The 15,130-nt window shown below is 36.4% G+C and overlaps 1 protein-coding gene across 8 annotated transcripts in view; it reads right to left on the bottom strand.

The window, feature by feature from the left end:
* Positions 1–15,130, bottom strand: part of CEP63 (centrosomal protein 63) — a 54,759-nt gene that overhangs the window by 3,102 nt on the left and 36,527 nt on the right. For 6 of the 8 annotated variants that reach the window (XM_038570934.1, XM_038570937.1, XM_038570933.1 and 3 more), the window contains exons 8-13: positions 12,332–12,471; positions 11,364–11,501; positions 8,616–8,730; positions 7,359–7,556; positions 4,964–5,050; positions 495–700 (exon numbers count right to left, since the gene is read on the bottom strand). In XM_038570934.1, coding sequence (XP_038426862.1) covers positions 495–700; positions 4,964–5,050; positions 7,359–7,556; positions 8,616–8,730; positions 11,364–11,501; positions 12,332–12,471 — 884 coding nt within the window. The remainder of the gene's footprint in view (positions 1–494; positions 701–4,963; positions 5,051–7,358; positions 7,557–8,615; positions 8,731–11,363; positions 11,502–12,331; positions 12,472–15,130) is intronic. The other 2 variants (XM_038570939.1, XM_038570940.1) reach the window with 1 other exon arrangement.

The raw sequence follows: 15,130 nt of genomic DNA, 5'->3' as shown, positions 1-15,130 counted from the left end.
TAACGTCCTCTGGGGTTGAGGTGGCGGTGGAGGTGAGGTGTCAGCAGAGGCTTTGGTAAGTAGGAAAACATAGGAGCCATATAATAAGAGCGGAAGCCAGGTGGATTTCCATGGAATGCTGGCTTCCTATGGTAATAGCTTATAATTAATTGACCAAAAATACAAAGGAAGTTTTCTTAATATGAAAAGCTAATTTCTACTTCTCATGGTACTGGTGGGGTTAGAGAGGTGGGAGGCAGCATGGAAAGGCTTGGGGAAGCAAGGACATTGTTTATACATATGTCTAGAGTGTGTGAAACTAAAACTTGAAAAAACTGCTATACAACCCCCCGCCATTCATTAACCTCACAGTAGCTTTACTTGTATATCCTGTACTTCAGAGTCAAACATAAAGTCATTTGAGGAAGACTTAATTTCTGGAAGTCTGAAATTATTCTCAAAGAAATGAGAATTATAATGGTACACATTTTAAGTAAACCGTGAAGAAATTTTACTTGAACTCTGTATTCTTGAACTCAGGTGCTCTGTTGTGTGTTGGTTTAAAGATCCTGTCATGGTTTTTTTTGCATATATGAGTAGAAATCTCCAGCTTAGATTTAGTATCCATCAAATCTTTCTGAAGTTGTTGATTTTCAGACACTAATTTATTTAATGCCTCAATATAATTCTCCTGGAGGTCTGCTAGTGAAATCTCTTTTGCCTAATAAAAAAGAATACCAGAGTTAAATAAGAATACCTGGATCTGTGATACCACTGGTGGGAAATTACTTTTTTTTTTTTTCTTTTTAGTTGTATCTATTTCATCTATGGCTTTACTTTGGAAAAAGTAAATATTTGTGTTTGCCCTCCTATGAGAAAAAAAGTGTCTCTTACAACACTTTTGGAAAATTAGGAGTACAGTGAGCTTCCCTGATGTGTCAGGGAATATCTGAGGAGCTAGAGGAAGGCTGGAGCTCAGATGGAGGAAAGCTGTAAGTGAGAATCAGAAAGAGAAAAAAGAAAGAAAATAGCAGTCATGGGTTCTTCCAGAGTATCTATGGAAGAAAATTGAAAGAAAATTGAAAGAAAAAGAAAAAGAAAATTCACATGTCAAAGAAAGACATGTGAACAAAAGGTTCTGAAAAGGAATTCCAGCTGGCAAGGATAACTTTTAAATTAGTACTTTCTGGTCTTAAGGACTTTTACATAATATCAGTACCTATTCTAGTATGTGAAATCAACGTGAAATACATGGTAAAACAGTAGAATTCCTACTGTGATCTGGTCTGGGTTCTGTGATCATTAATTTTATTGCTTTTCAATTCTAGGTGTTTCCTGGTAACTATACCTGAAAAAACGATGGTCTGGACCATGTTTTGTTTTTTGTTTTTTTTTAAGATTTTATTTATTCCTGAGTGACAGAGAGAAAGAGAGAGAGGCAGAGACACAGGCAGAGGCAGAAGCAGGTTCCAAGCAGGGAGCCCAAGGCAGGACTTGATCCCAAGTCTCCAGGACCACGCCCCCGGCCAAAGGAAGGCACTAAACCACTGAGCCACCCAGGGATCCCCCTGTTTTTTTCTAATGACAAAATATTTCATTAACATTCTGAAAAAATTAGTAATTTTCTTTGGAATTTAATATGATTTTTAGCTTGGTCTCTTCTGTAAAGATTTTCTCAAAGTAAGCTGTTCAAAAGTGGCTTACCAACAGAATTAAAACATAAACTTTAAAATGCAGCCTTAAAAAAATAAATAAATAAAAATAAAATAAAATAAAATAAAATAAAATAAAATGCAGCCTTCAACTACCTGAGTACCAGCAGTGACAATAAGTTACAAAATTTTTCAATAAGCTGTCAATGCCAGTTAAAATCTAAAAAAAAAAAAAAAATATGGCAGGACATAGAAGTTAAATTACAAACTATGGTCGATTTTTTTAAAGGAGGAAAAGAATTTTATCAGAGCTACTGCTTTGATTATTAAGCTAATTAGATAATTTCATTAAAATGGTTATCTAATCCAAACATTCATTTGTGAAAGTAATTCTACCTTCCTAGGTGGTAAAATGCAAGGCGGATCTTTCTAAAAATTATTCTCAATACCTACAGTATATTCCCACTAGGTGTAACTTCAAAACCAGAGGAGGTTTAAACTGCTTGACAGGATTTTGATCAGCCAGAGTCTGATATTTGAGATCATTAAATATATATATATATTTTAAAAGATACTGCTTTGCCTTTGCCAGGCATCTTTTAAAGTTTTCTCAAATTTATTATTTTATTAACAACAATTACAGAAAAATTAATGTCAGAGGTAATATAAAAACTGGGTGCCAAGCAAATGCTGGGCTATGTGAAGAAAGAACAGGACTATAACTGTTAGATGAGAGTTTGAGGAGAAATCAAAGCTCAACAGAATCTCTGGTCCTCGTCTGGTTTAAGCACGCACTCCTGAGAGTTCCTAACTTAAATATGAAGGGGTAATCATTACATAAGATTCTCTCAATCAGGTATTGCCGAATCCTGAGCCTTTTGAAGATTCTGTAGTAAAAATCAGATTGGTTCTTGGCTTTTTCCACTACTAGCTTTATACTGGCTTTATCGGAGCAAATAAAAGTCTTCCTTCCTTCTTTCCTCCCTCTCTCCAACTTCCCCCTTACAAAGGGTTTAGCTGCTATTTCCCCTCCTCTCTTTCCCATCCCTTGTGGGTTTGCACTTAAAAAAATCCTTTCATGTTAGAGGGATTTGGGAAGGAGCAAGATTAGATACATATTTTCATCTGCCACCTTAAATGACGACATAATATTTCATAGTATAGCCACAGATTACCCATCCCCCTTAGAGGCTAACATTTAGTTTATTTCAAAATTTTGTACATTACAAATAACACCAGAATGACCATTTCCACACATTTGCTGCTACAGGATGGGTTCTTTGGGAATGCAGACTGATATGACCTTTCTGGAGAACTATTAGGCAATGACTATCAAAATCAGAAATGCACATGACCCAGGAGTTTATAGGCTATATATATTTACAAGTTTAATGGATATTGCTAAATTATCCTCTAGAAAGGCTGTATCAATTCACTTTCTCATTAACAGAGCATGAGAGCCTGTTGCCCTATATCCCTGCCAATACTGGCTATATTCATTTTTAAAAACCATTGTCAAGGGGCAGCCTGGGTGGCTCAGCGGTTTAGCACCGCCTTCATCCCAGGGCGTGATCCCGGAGACCCGGGATCGAGACCCACGTTGGGCTTCCTGATGGAGCCTGCTTCTCTCTCTGTCTCTCTCTCTGTCTCTCTCTCTGTCTCTCTCTCTCTCTGTCTCTTATGAATAAATAAATAAATAAAACATTTAAAAAAATCATTGTCAAGCCAGTTAGCTAAGAAGTATTTATTTAGTTTTGATTATTAGGGAGGCTAAAAAGCTTTTCTCGTTTATTTAATTTTGCATCACTTCTATGCATTATCTATTTTGTCTATTTTTCTACTGGATTCCAATCTTTTATTATCTTTCCAGGAAATCTTTATATTAATATTTTATATTAACTTCTATTTGTAGATTGTTTCCCCAGTCTATTAGTCTTTTTTATGGGATCTTTTGCCACCCACAAATTTTATATTTTTATGTTGCAAAATTGTTTATATTATAAAATTCTTTATGGCTTCATGATGGTAAGCAAATCTTACTGTTCCAAAAAATTATAAAAATAGTCCTCAATATTTTTATTTTATATTTTTTTATTTGAATACAATTTGCCGGGCAGCCTCAATGGCCCAGCGGTTTGGTGCCACCTTCAGCCTGGGCGCCGCCCAGGATCGAGTCCCACATCAGGCTCCCTGCATGGAGCCTGCTTCTCCCTCTGCCTGTGTCTTTGCCTCTCTCTCTCTCTCTCTCTCTCTGTCTGTCATGAATAAATAAATAAAATCTTAAAAAAAAATAAAATAAATTCAATTCAATTTGCCAACATATAGCCTAATACCCAGTGCTCATCCCATCAAGTACCCTGGCTCATTGCCCTTCATCCAGTTACCCCATCCCCCCATCAACCTCCCCTTCCACAACCCTTTGTTTCTCAGAGAGTCCTCAATGTTTTCTTTTACTTGAAATAAAGTATTCATTTAGTGTTTTGCACTTTCTCCCAGCCCAGCCTCCCTAGTCCATGATTGTGAAATTAAAACTACTTAGTAGCAAATAGGGGCGCTGTATAACCAAACCTCTCTGGAGGCACACACACAGTCTCTGGAAATGCATAAAGAAAGAATTTCTACAATCTTTGGGCTTTTGAACAACACCAAAAAGACATAGGTCAGAATTGATGGGTCATTTTGCAAATTATAAGAATTTTATAACAAAATAGCTCAAAGGACATCCATGCACAGTTAATGAACTCACTGTTAACTAAGCATGTTCTCCTTGTTTCACAGGAGCTAGCACACACTTCTTATCCTATTAGAAAGGCAAGAATCCTATCTTATTCATCCTTGTGTCTGTTATATTGTCTATTAAAATATTTTGAACATAAAAGATTCTATAATATTTGACTAAACTAACCATATCCTATATAAATATAACTAAAACCAAATTATGGAAAAGATATATTTTATAAGAAAAAGATACTTATAAACATAGTAATTATAACAATAATAATAATAGCATCTAACATTTATTGTGTATTAACAAATGCCAGGCACTACATTAAGCACTTTGTATACATGTTGCCTAGTAAGAACACAGACTACACATGTATTTTGTCATATACATAACATTAAAAAATCTTCCAATTGCTGAAGTGGAGAGTGATATTTTGCTTACTGCCATCATTGTCTTGACAACATTGTCTTGACTATTTTATTGAGCAAGTTTCTGCACAAGGTTCATTCTGTAATTTGATCTTAACTCTCTTTACAACAGCAATATTTACAAAGTGATTCCTTTAAAAGGCTTGGATAACAGAAACACTGAAGTTTCTATTACGTACCTCATGTAAACCTAATTCCAATTTCATCACCATTTCAGAAAGATGACGATTTTCTAATTTGAGTGACTCCATCTGATCCAAAATCTCCTGAGAAGGGGAAAACAGAAAAAAATGAACACATAAATCAAATGCATCTATAAAATTTTTCTATATATAATTTTCATCAGGTAAAGATGCATTTTTCATTCATATAAATATATGAAGAATATTTATATATGTAAGTTATATGTTATATATTATATGTAAATTAATAGATCAATAAATATATATTTATATATAAATACCTTTCTAAAAAGATTTTTTAGGGATGTCTAGGAGGCTCAGTCAGTTAAGGTCCTGGGATTGAGCCCCAAGTTGATCCCAGAGGGAATCTCCTTCTCTCTCTGTACCTCTCTCCCCCACTCATGCATACTCTCTCTCACAAAAAAAAAAAAAAAAAAAAATTAAAAGCTAAAGAAATAAAGATTTTTTAAAAAGATGAATTAATACAATGTATTTAAAAATATTCTAAGGAGATGAATGAGTTCAGGGCACCTGGATGGCTCAGGCAGTTAAGCGGCTGACTTGATTGCAGCTGAGGTCTTGATCTCGGGGTCCTGAGATTGAGCACCACATAAGGGCTCTGCACTCAGTGAGAAGTCTGCCTGAGATTCTCTCCCTCTCCCTCTGCCCCTCCTGCTCTCTTTATTTATTTGAGAGAAAATAAATAAATCTTTACCAAAAAAAAAAAAAAAAAAAAAAGATTATGATGAATGAGTTCACTGGTCAATCTCTCCCACTCTCCAGTGTTGTTTACTCTCATGTGGCTTCTACCTCTAACATCATATGGACTATACTCCTTTCACAAGAGAATATAGACATACCTCCGAGATGTTGTGGATTCAGTCCCAGAGCACCACAATAACACAAATATCACAATAAAATGAGTCAAATGAATATTTTGGTTTTCCAGTGCATACAAAGTTATGTTTATGCTATACTGTACTCTATTATGTGTGCAAGAGCATTAAGTCTAAAAAAATATGCACTTTAATTTAAAAACACTTTTTTGCTAAAAAATGCTAACCATCACCTGAGCTTTCAGTGAGTTATAATTACGATCACAGATTATCAGATAAATATAAAAATAATGAAAATGTTTAATATATTCCAAGAATTACCCAAATGTGATTTCAGAGACATGAAGTGAGAAAACACTTCATGTTGGAAAAATCGTGCTGACTGACTTGCTCATCACAGGGTAGCCACAAACCTTCAATTTGTGAAAAAGGTGACATCTGCAATGTTCAGTAAAGCAAAGTAGAAAAAACGGAGATGTGCCTATAACTTACTCTCTGTCCCCATTCTCCTCAGCTTGTCTGCCTTAAAAGACTCCTGCCCTTCCTTGGTTTTCTGCTTCCTTTATGAAAACAATCTAGTTTCCTTCTTTATTGCTATTTTTTTTTCTTTAGCTCTGTTCCAACACCTTTTTCCCATAAAGGCAGTTTCCTAAGTGTGGTTCAATCTCTGTCTTCATCTCTATGCTTTCTCACCACAATTTCTAAGTCTCTCAGGGTGTTTCAAATGCCAACTCCACACAGAGATGCCCACAGCCAAATGTCTCGCCCAGATTTCAATCCTGAACTCCAGGTCTTCTGTGGAATTGACTATTAGTTATTTCCCCACAAACATCCAACTTTAATCTGAAACCAGCGTCCCTTCCACCAGCTTCTCTATTTTGTATAACTTACATACAAATTCAGTATCTGCCCTAACCTGCTCCCTATCTTTTCTCTATTTCACTAAAGAGTATCACTCTCCACTCAGCTGCCCATGTTGCAATCCAGAGTGACACTTTTCCCTGTCTAACTCGCTCTCCCTGTCCAATCAAATGCAAAGCCCACTCAATTTTACCAGCCAGATAACTCAGAATTCCAGCATTTTCCTCCACCTCCCCTGCCCACCGCTCAGACCACCATCTTACTGCTATAAGAGTATCCAAGTGGTCTGTCTCCTGTGCACTCTCCATAGCACAACCACAGAGACCCTTGATGCTTGTTCACAGCTGTTCTCCACTGGCCTTAAGAGAACACTAAGCCCTTCACATGCTGGCAAGGCCCTTCAAGAGCCAGTCCCTGCTTTCTAGTCCCATCCCTTGCTGCACTCACCCCATGTGTACTCTAGCCTGTCCCAGCGAACACGTCACACTCTCAGCATGCACGATAGACACAGCCTCTCTACTCTGTACCCATTCTCACCTCCCCACCAATCCTCACAGAATGTTAACCAGCACACCCCAGCCCAAAGCAGGAGTCTTATAAAAATTTGCTGAATTAAATACTATGAAAATTATATCTGTACTAAATTCAATCTTCAAAAACACTTCAAATGAAGAGAGTTTTTGTTCAAGCTTCACCTTATGTTCTACAGCTTTTTCTTCTGCCTTTTGTATTTCTGCTTTGAGTCGCTTTTCCATGTCAGAGGATGAGCTTTTGGTGGAAGCAATAGTGATGTCTCGCTGGTGTAATTCCCGAGTTAGCTGTGAGATTTCCATCTTCATTCCTTCTAATGCAGAACTGTAACTTTGTTCAGCCTGTAAAATCTGTTCTTTCAACTACAAAGAAACAGAAAGGAAAGCATAAAAAACAAAGAGAAAGCATGATAGATAAATATGTTAACAGTTAAAATAGTAAGGTAATTTTTACCTTACCCCCAAGACATGAATTTTTCCCTTGATTAAGTCTGCAGGAAATTAGCAATTTACCAAATTGTATGTCTACACTGAAAATCAGATGGCTATATTATTAATAATTTATTAATCTCAAAATGGAGAGATGGGATATTCAAATGCTGAGAACCTGTGTCAAAAGTCCATGCACACATTACTTAGAGGACAGCATTTGTGACCTTCATTCTTTTTTTACGTTGCAAAGCTAAAAATTTTGTTTTATGGCTTCTTTGTCCACAGAAGACAACAGAAAGGCAAGAGGAAGAAAGAAGCTAGAAGTAATCTCGAGTAAGTAATAAAAATTATGAGTCAAACACAGCAGCCAGGGCCCATTAATGTAGACACAAACAGCTCTGCATACCTCAATAGCCAGTGCAGATATTAACTATACCATAGCACAGAATACATACCCATAACCACTTCCAGTCAGTAAGCAAAAATAAATGCTAGTTCATACAATATCTTTTTTTTTAAAGATTTTATTTATTTATTCATGAGGGACACAGAGAGAGAGAGGCAGAAACACAGGCAGAGGGAGAAGCAGGCTCCATACAGGAAGCCCCATGTGGGACTCGATCCCGGGACTACAGGATCATGCCCTGGGCTGAAGGCAGGCACCAAACCACTGAACCACCAGGGATCCCTACAATATCTTTTTGAAAGCAGAAGTTTAAATCGTCTAGAAAGTTTTTCATCAAAACATGTTTAAAATAAAGCTTAGAGTTCAAAGAGGATAGGCTTCAATTATCTTGAAAACATTTATATGGCATCTCTGAGGATGACAAAGACTCCCTAAGCAATTCCAGGTACATGTCTACTCCTGAATATCAGGTGGCTCTTTGGACCACATTTTCCTCTCATTAAATATACTCCCATAACCTCTCAACTCACAGCCCAGTCCTTAAATACATACAACTTGGCAATTGCAGGCAGGCATATTTTTACCTTCTTAATCTCTGCCCTGTATTCATTGTTATGTAGTTCCATCTTCTTCAATTCTTCATATTTTTCCATTAGTTCTTGGCTCAGTTGTTTACATGTTGCACTCACAGACTCCAAGCTGTATGTATGACATAAATATGATCACAAAACTTAAAACAAAAATCCTAAAAACCCACAGACTCAATTGTCTAACTTAGCTTTTTGATGTCCAAGAATCATCTTAAATATCACCTCCCACCCCAAATTAAAACTGATTTCTAATTTCCTCATCATCACCAGAGGCAACTAAATCCAATTCAAACTTCTGGAGATACTTTTGATTTCTATGTTTACCTAATATTTTTCCCTCTGCTTAAAATTTAATTTAGAATTCTTAAATTCTAAAGATTACAGTAACTTCACTACTTTTCTCTCTCAAATTGTACAGTAGTTACTATCGTAATTTTAATCTCCACCATACTTAATTACAATTCTACCCTACATGCAGCTTCCAACTTGTCACCCTTTCTTAAGAATCAATCCCTCATGAGATATGAGAACCCTTAGAGACACCATAACTCTCTTTTCTCACCACTCATTTCTGCTAATAAAATCCTTTTGCGCCTTTCGTAGGGAATATTTTGTTCAAACTAAACAACACAAATAAACTGCCTAAAATGGACTCCTTTTCCTATTTGCCTTTTGATAGAAAAATATTTTTAAAGACATTGTTTATTACTGACACTGGTGTTTGTCTCCATGTATTTCAATTTTACCTATTTCTAAATATCCTAGAATGCCCACTTATTTGGTACTTAGTACATTAGTACTAGTACTTAGTACTTAGTACATTAGTGTGTCAAACACTGAGGTAGAGCAAGAAGAAGAATCATAGATCCTCTTGTCCTAGCTACAGATGGGAAAATTGGGACTTAAAGAGACTCAGGGTCTAAGATCATACTTCAAGTCAAAAGTAAGAGGTAGGTCTTTAAAGCCTGATGGGAGCACAGTACAACACACCTACATGTAAAATACTAAAAAGTCAATCAATGGAAAATCTAGGATAGAAAATGTAAATTTTAGTTTTAATGTCAAAAAGAATAATAAGCTTTGGGGGCACCTGGGTGGCTCAGTCAGTTAATCAAGACTAATTTCAGCTCAGGTCATGATCTCAGGGCTGTGACATCAAGCCCCACATCGGGCTGGTGCTGAGCATGGTGGACCCTGCTTAAGATTCTCCTTCTCCTTCTGCCCTCCATATCCCACCTTCCCTTGCTCATGCTCTCTCTCTCTCAAAAGAAAGAATAATAAACTTTATTTTATTCAATATAAAGTGCATATATCCACCTCAATAACGATAACCAAGAATATCTTAAGTATTCTAAGGTACAGAACAAATAAAGCAAAAACTATGTGTGTGCATAGTATTTAATATGTAAAGAAAATATCTGATGATTTCCAAAAACAGAAATAAAAAGTAAAAAAAAGTATCACCTAAAGATAAACTTGAAAGGGTAAAATGGCAATATTTTTGTTGTCTAAAGGCTAATAATTCATATATTTTTAAACCTTTTACATATAGAAAATGTTAGTATACAAATGAGCACAATTCGCATTTAAAACAAAATATCAACCTCTTCCCAGTCACAAAGTTTAGAGGTATGACAAACAAAACAGAAGTTTACAAGTATGATGACGAAGCAAGTGAGCTGGGCATGCTATAGCAGAGATGTGGATTCAAACGGCAGCCAAGGAAATAATTGACAGCACTTTGGGATGGAAGTAAGGAGCACCATGTGCCAGGTATGGCTTTGCTGAGAGCAGCTCCAGTGAGGTGGCTGGTAGAGGGCAGAGCCTAACTGAAGATGTTCTACACAGGAAAATGTAAAATTAAAATTAATATAGTCAGTATAGACAACTCTTTTGAAGAATCTGATTTTGAAGGAGAGCAGAGAAATATGGAAATAATTTGATAGGGATATAGGATTCAAGGATGGTTTCGATTTTTTTGCAATATGGGAAATATTAAAGCTTACTTTATATCAGTAGGAATGATTTAGCAGTGAGGCAGAACTTGATGATGTAAAAAGAAAATAAAAAACTGTGCAAAAGGACGTGAGTGAAGTCTTAGGGGAAGAGACATGTCATCCATCATCAACTCATCCACTCTAACAGACTATGGGCACAGATGCAGATAGACTGGTAGATTTGGTGGTAGAAAAATTAGGAAGCCCTCCTTTCATTGCTTCTGTTTTATCTGTGGATGCTAGAGAAAAAAAAAAACTTATTTTTTTACTAAGATTATTTTTTTCAAAGATTTTATTTATTTATTTAAGAGACAGAGTGAGTGTGCACAAGTGGGGAGAGGGGCAGAGGGAGAGGGACAGGCAGACTCTCCACTGAATGTAGAACCTGACTCAGGGCTCAATCTCATGACCCTGAGCCAAAATCAAGAGTCAGATGCTGGGAGCCTGGGTGGCTCAGTGGTTGAGCATCTGGCCTTTGGTTCAGGACGTGATCCGGAATCCTGGGATCAAGTCCCATAACGGGCTCCCTGCAAGGAGTCTCTTCCTTGTCTCTTCCTCTCTCTCTCTGTGTCTCTCATAAATAACTAAATAAAATCTTAAAAAAAAAAAAGTCAGATGCTTAACCAATGAGACACCCAGGCACCCCTTCCCTAAGACTGTTACATTACTTTACTTTATCAATATGATGATCAAAAATAATTTTTAACAACTTGAACATTCTTGAAATGGGCATGTAATTATCTACCTGCCTTCCAAACGAGTCACTTCTGCCTGCAGAAGTTCTTCACTACTGTGGGTGAAATCCAGCTGGGACAGCACATTGCCTAAGTCCCCCTGTCCTTGTGAGGTGTACCTCTGTGCTGTCTGTGACTCCTGCAGTGACCTAAAAAAGGACAGAGGAGGATGGTTAAAGGCCTCTGATCTTTGCAAATAAAACAATGCACAATTAGTTCATATTTTCCTATTGTTTTTGGTAATGAAACTCTTTGGAACTCTTCAGCTTGTCTCCTGCTTCATGAAAAGAACACTTAGACTAAAGAGCTGAAGAAATGATGCTTCTCAAAAAAGTCAGCAGCAGTTTACTCCTTTCTCAACTAGGATTTGGCCCATTTTTCAAGGGAAAAAGACAAAATGACAAAACTTTTGTTTCCACTCGATACCTTGAGCCAAAGAAACTGAAAAGTTACAGAAAAGTTCTGGCAAGAATAGAAACGCGTACCAGACCTAAATCAAACAAAAGGAGCATAGCTCCTTCTATTACTTTCCACTACAAACCTCACGGAAATAATTCACACATAGGAACAAAATGTGTTTTAGGATTTTTTTAAAAATTAGCCATTTCGATAGCTGGTTTTTAATGATGTTGATAAGCAGTTACTAATCATGACCTATTCTACCAAGAAACAGAGACCTTCCACGAGACATGGATTCCAAATCCTTTCACATTTGAAGTTTCACCGAGGGTATAGATTTGACCAACTGGTTTCTATTTTTACAGTCTTTTGGTTAGGGACCCAAATTGGAGCCAAAAAAAAAAAAACCCCCAAATCACACAAAATTTTATAAAACCATAAAAATTTAACTCAGAAATTAAAACCGAATAAGAAAACCCATAACATGATCAAACACAAAATTATGAATATGTAATACTAAAACTGGTGCTCAATGCCAAACCACCAGGTGGCTACAATTAATATTTAAGATTAAATATACCTTATGGCCTCTACTGAGTGTTGAGTGTCAGCTGGCTTTAACTTTGCTTGTAGCTTCTCCTTTTGCATTCTTTCCTCATGCATGAAATTTTCTTGAGACTGAAGAGTTGCTTTTAATTCTCTCTTTTCTTCCTGCAGAATCTAAAAAATACTCAGAAAAAAGTCAGATGTCATTTACAATGTTTCCATTTCATGAGAATAGGAAGCCAGGGAGTCAAGTCTAACAGGTACAAGGTACAGAACCCTTATTGTTAATAAGGCTATCAATGTCTGATCCATTAGCTACAGAGTAGAAAAGAAACCATGGATTCTTGAACTGGGTTCTAGGTTAATTTTTTTTAAGTTCTTATTTAAATTCTAGTTAGTTAACAAACAGTGTTGGGAAAATTGTACAGTCACATATAGAAGAATGAAACTGGACCACTTTCTTATGCCATACACAAAAATAGACTCAAAATGGATAAAAGACCTAAATGAGAGACAAGAATCCATCAAAATCCTAGAAGAGAACACAAGCAGCAACCTCTTTGACCCTGGCCACAGTAACCTTTTGCTAGACACATTTCCAAAGGCAAGGGAAACAAAGACAAATATGAACTATAAGGACTTCATCAAGATAAAGAGCTTGCACAGCAAAGGAAACAGCAAAACTAAAAGGCAACCTACAGAATGGGGGAAAATATTTGCAAATCTCTTATTAAATAAAGGGCTAGTAACCCAAATCCATAAAGAATTTATCAAACTCAACACCCAAAAAACAAAAAATCCAGGCAAGAAATGGGCAGAAGACATGAACAGGCATTTCTCCAAAGAAGACATACAAATGTCCAACAGATACATGAAAAAATGCTCAACATCACTCGGCATCAGTGAAATACAAATCAAAACACAATGATATGAAAAGCCCATGGTGAATATCATTCTCCATGGGGAAAAACTGAGAACTTTTCCCCTAAGGCCAAGAACATGGCCTGGATGTCCACTATCCAACACAGTACTGGAAGTCCTAGCCTCAGCAATCAGACAATAAAAAGAAATAAAAGGCATCTAAACTGGCAAAGAAGATATCACACTCTCACTCTTCACAGATGATATGATACCCTATGTGAAAAACCCAAAATTGATAGAACTCATACAGGAATTCAGCAACTTGGCAGGATATAAAATCAAGGCACAGAAATCAGTTGCATTTCTATACACTAACAATGAGACAGAAGAAACAGAAATTAAAGAGTTGATCAATCCCATTTACAATTGCATCAAAAACTGTAAGATACCTAGGAATAAACCTAACCAAAGAGGCAAAGGATCTGTACTCAGAAAACTATAGAATACTCATAAAGAAATTGAGGAAAACACAAAGAAATAGAAAAACATCCCATGCTCATGAATTCGAAGAACAAATATTGTTAAAATGTCTATGCTATATAGAGCAATTTACACATTCAATGCAATCCCCATCAAAGTACCATCAACTTTTTTCACAGAGCTAGAAGAAGTAATCCTAAAATTTATATGGAATCAGAAAAGACCCTGAAGAGCCAAAGTAATGTTGAAAAAGAAAATCAAAGCTGGTGGCATCACAATCCCGGACTTCAAGTTCTAATACAAGGCTCAAACCATCAAGACAGTATGGTACTGACACAAAAGCAGACACAGATCAGTAGAACAGAATAGAGAACCCAGAAATGGACTCTCAACTCTATGGTCAACTAACTTTTGACAAAGCAGGAAAAACTATCCAGTGGTAAAAAGACAGTCTGTTCAGTAAATAATGCTGGAAAAACTGGACAGCCACATGTAGAAGAATGAAACTAGATCATTTCCTTATACCATACACAAAAAATAGACTCAAAATGGATGAAAGACCTAAATGTGAGACAGGAAACCACCAAAATTCTAGAGAACACCACAAGCAGCAACCTCTATGACCAAAGGAACTTCCAAGCCATAGTAACTTCTTGCTAGACACATCTCCAAAGGCAAGGAAAACAAAGGCAAAAATGAACTATAAGGACTTCATCAAGAAAAAAAGGCTTTTGCACAGCAAAGGAAACATTCGACAAAACCAAAAGACAACTCACAGAATGGGATAAGATATTTGCAAATGTCTTATCAGATAAAGGGCTAGTAATCCAAATCCATAAAGAACTTATCAAACTCAACACCCAAAAAACAAAAAACCTAAGCAAGAAATGAAAAGAAGACATGAACAGGCATTTCTCCAAATGGCCAACAGATACATGAAAAAATGTTTCACATCACTTGGCATCAGAGAACTACAAATCAAAACCACAATGAGATACCACTTCATGCTAGTCAGAATGGTAAAAATTAACAAGGTCGGAAATGACAGATATTGGTAAGGATGCAAAGAAAGGGGAACCATTGAACACTTGTTGTATGTGTGTATATATAATATATACCTCTGAAGCTAATAAAAATAAATTTTAAAAAATCCTAGTTAGTTAACATTATAGTGTAATATTAGTTTCAGGAGTAGATTTCAGTGATTCATCACTTACATATAACACACAGTGAGCATCATAAGTTCCTTAATGCCCATCACCTAATTATCCCTTCCCACCACCCACTCTTCCCCTCCCGCAACCCTCAGTTTGTTCTCTATCTTTAGGAATTTCTTATGGTCTTCCTCCTTCTGCTTCCCCCCCACCCCATGTTCAATGTGTTTTGTTTCTTCAATTCCATATATGAGTGAAATCATGGTATTTGTCTTTCTCTCACTTATTTCGCTTAGCATAATACACTCTAGTTTCATTCAAGTCATTGCAAATGGCAC

This window comes from Canis lupus, chromosome 23, assembly GCF_011100685.1.
Source record: "Canis lupus familiaris isolate Mischka breed German Shepherd chromosome 23, alternate assembly UU_Cfam_GSD_1.0, whole genome shotgun sequence".
Taxonomy (NCBI): Eukaryota; Metazoa; Chordata; class Mammalia; order Carnivora; family Canidae; genus Canis; species Canis lupus.
The sequence above is the reverse complement of the archived record's forward strand: the minus strand, read 5'-3'. Positions and strand labels throughout refer to the sequence as shown.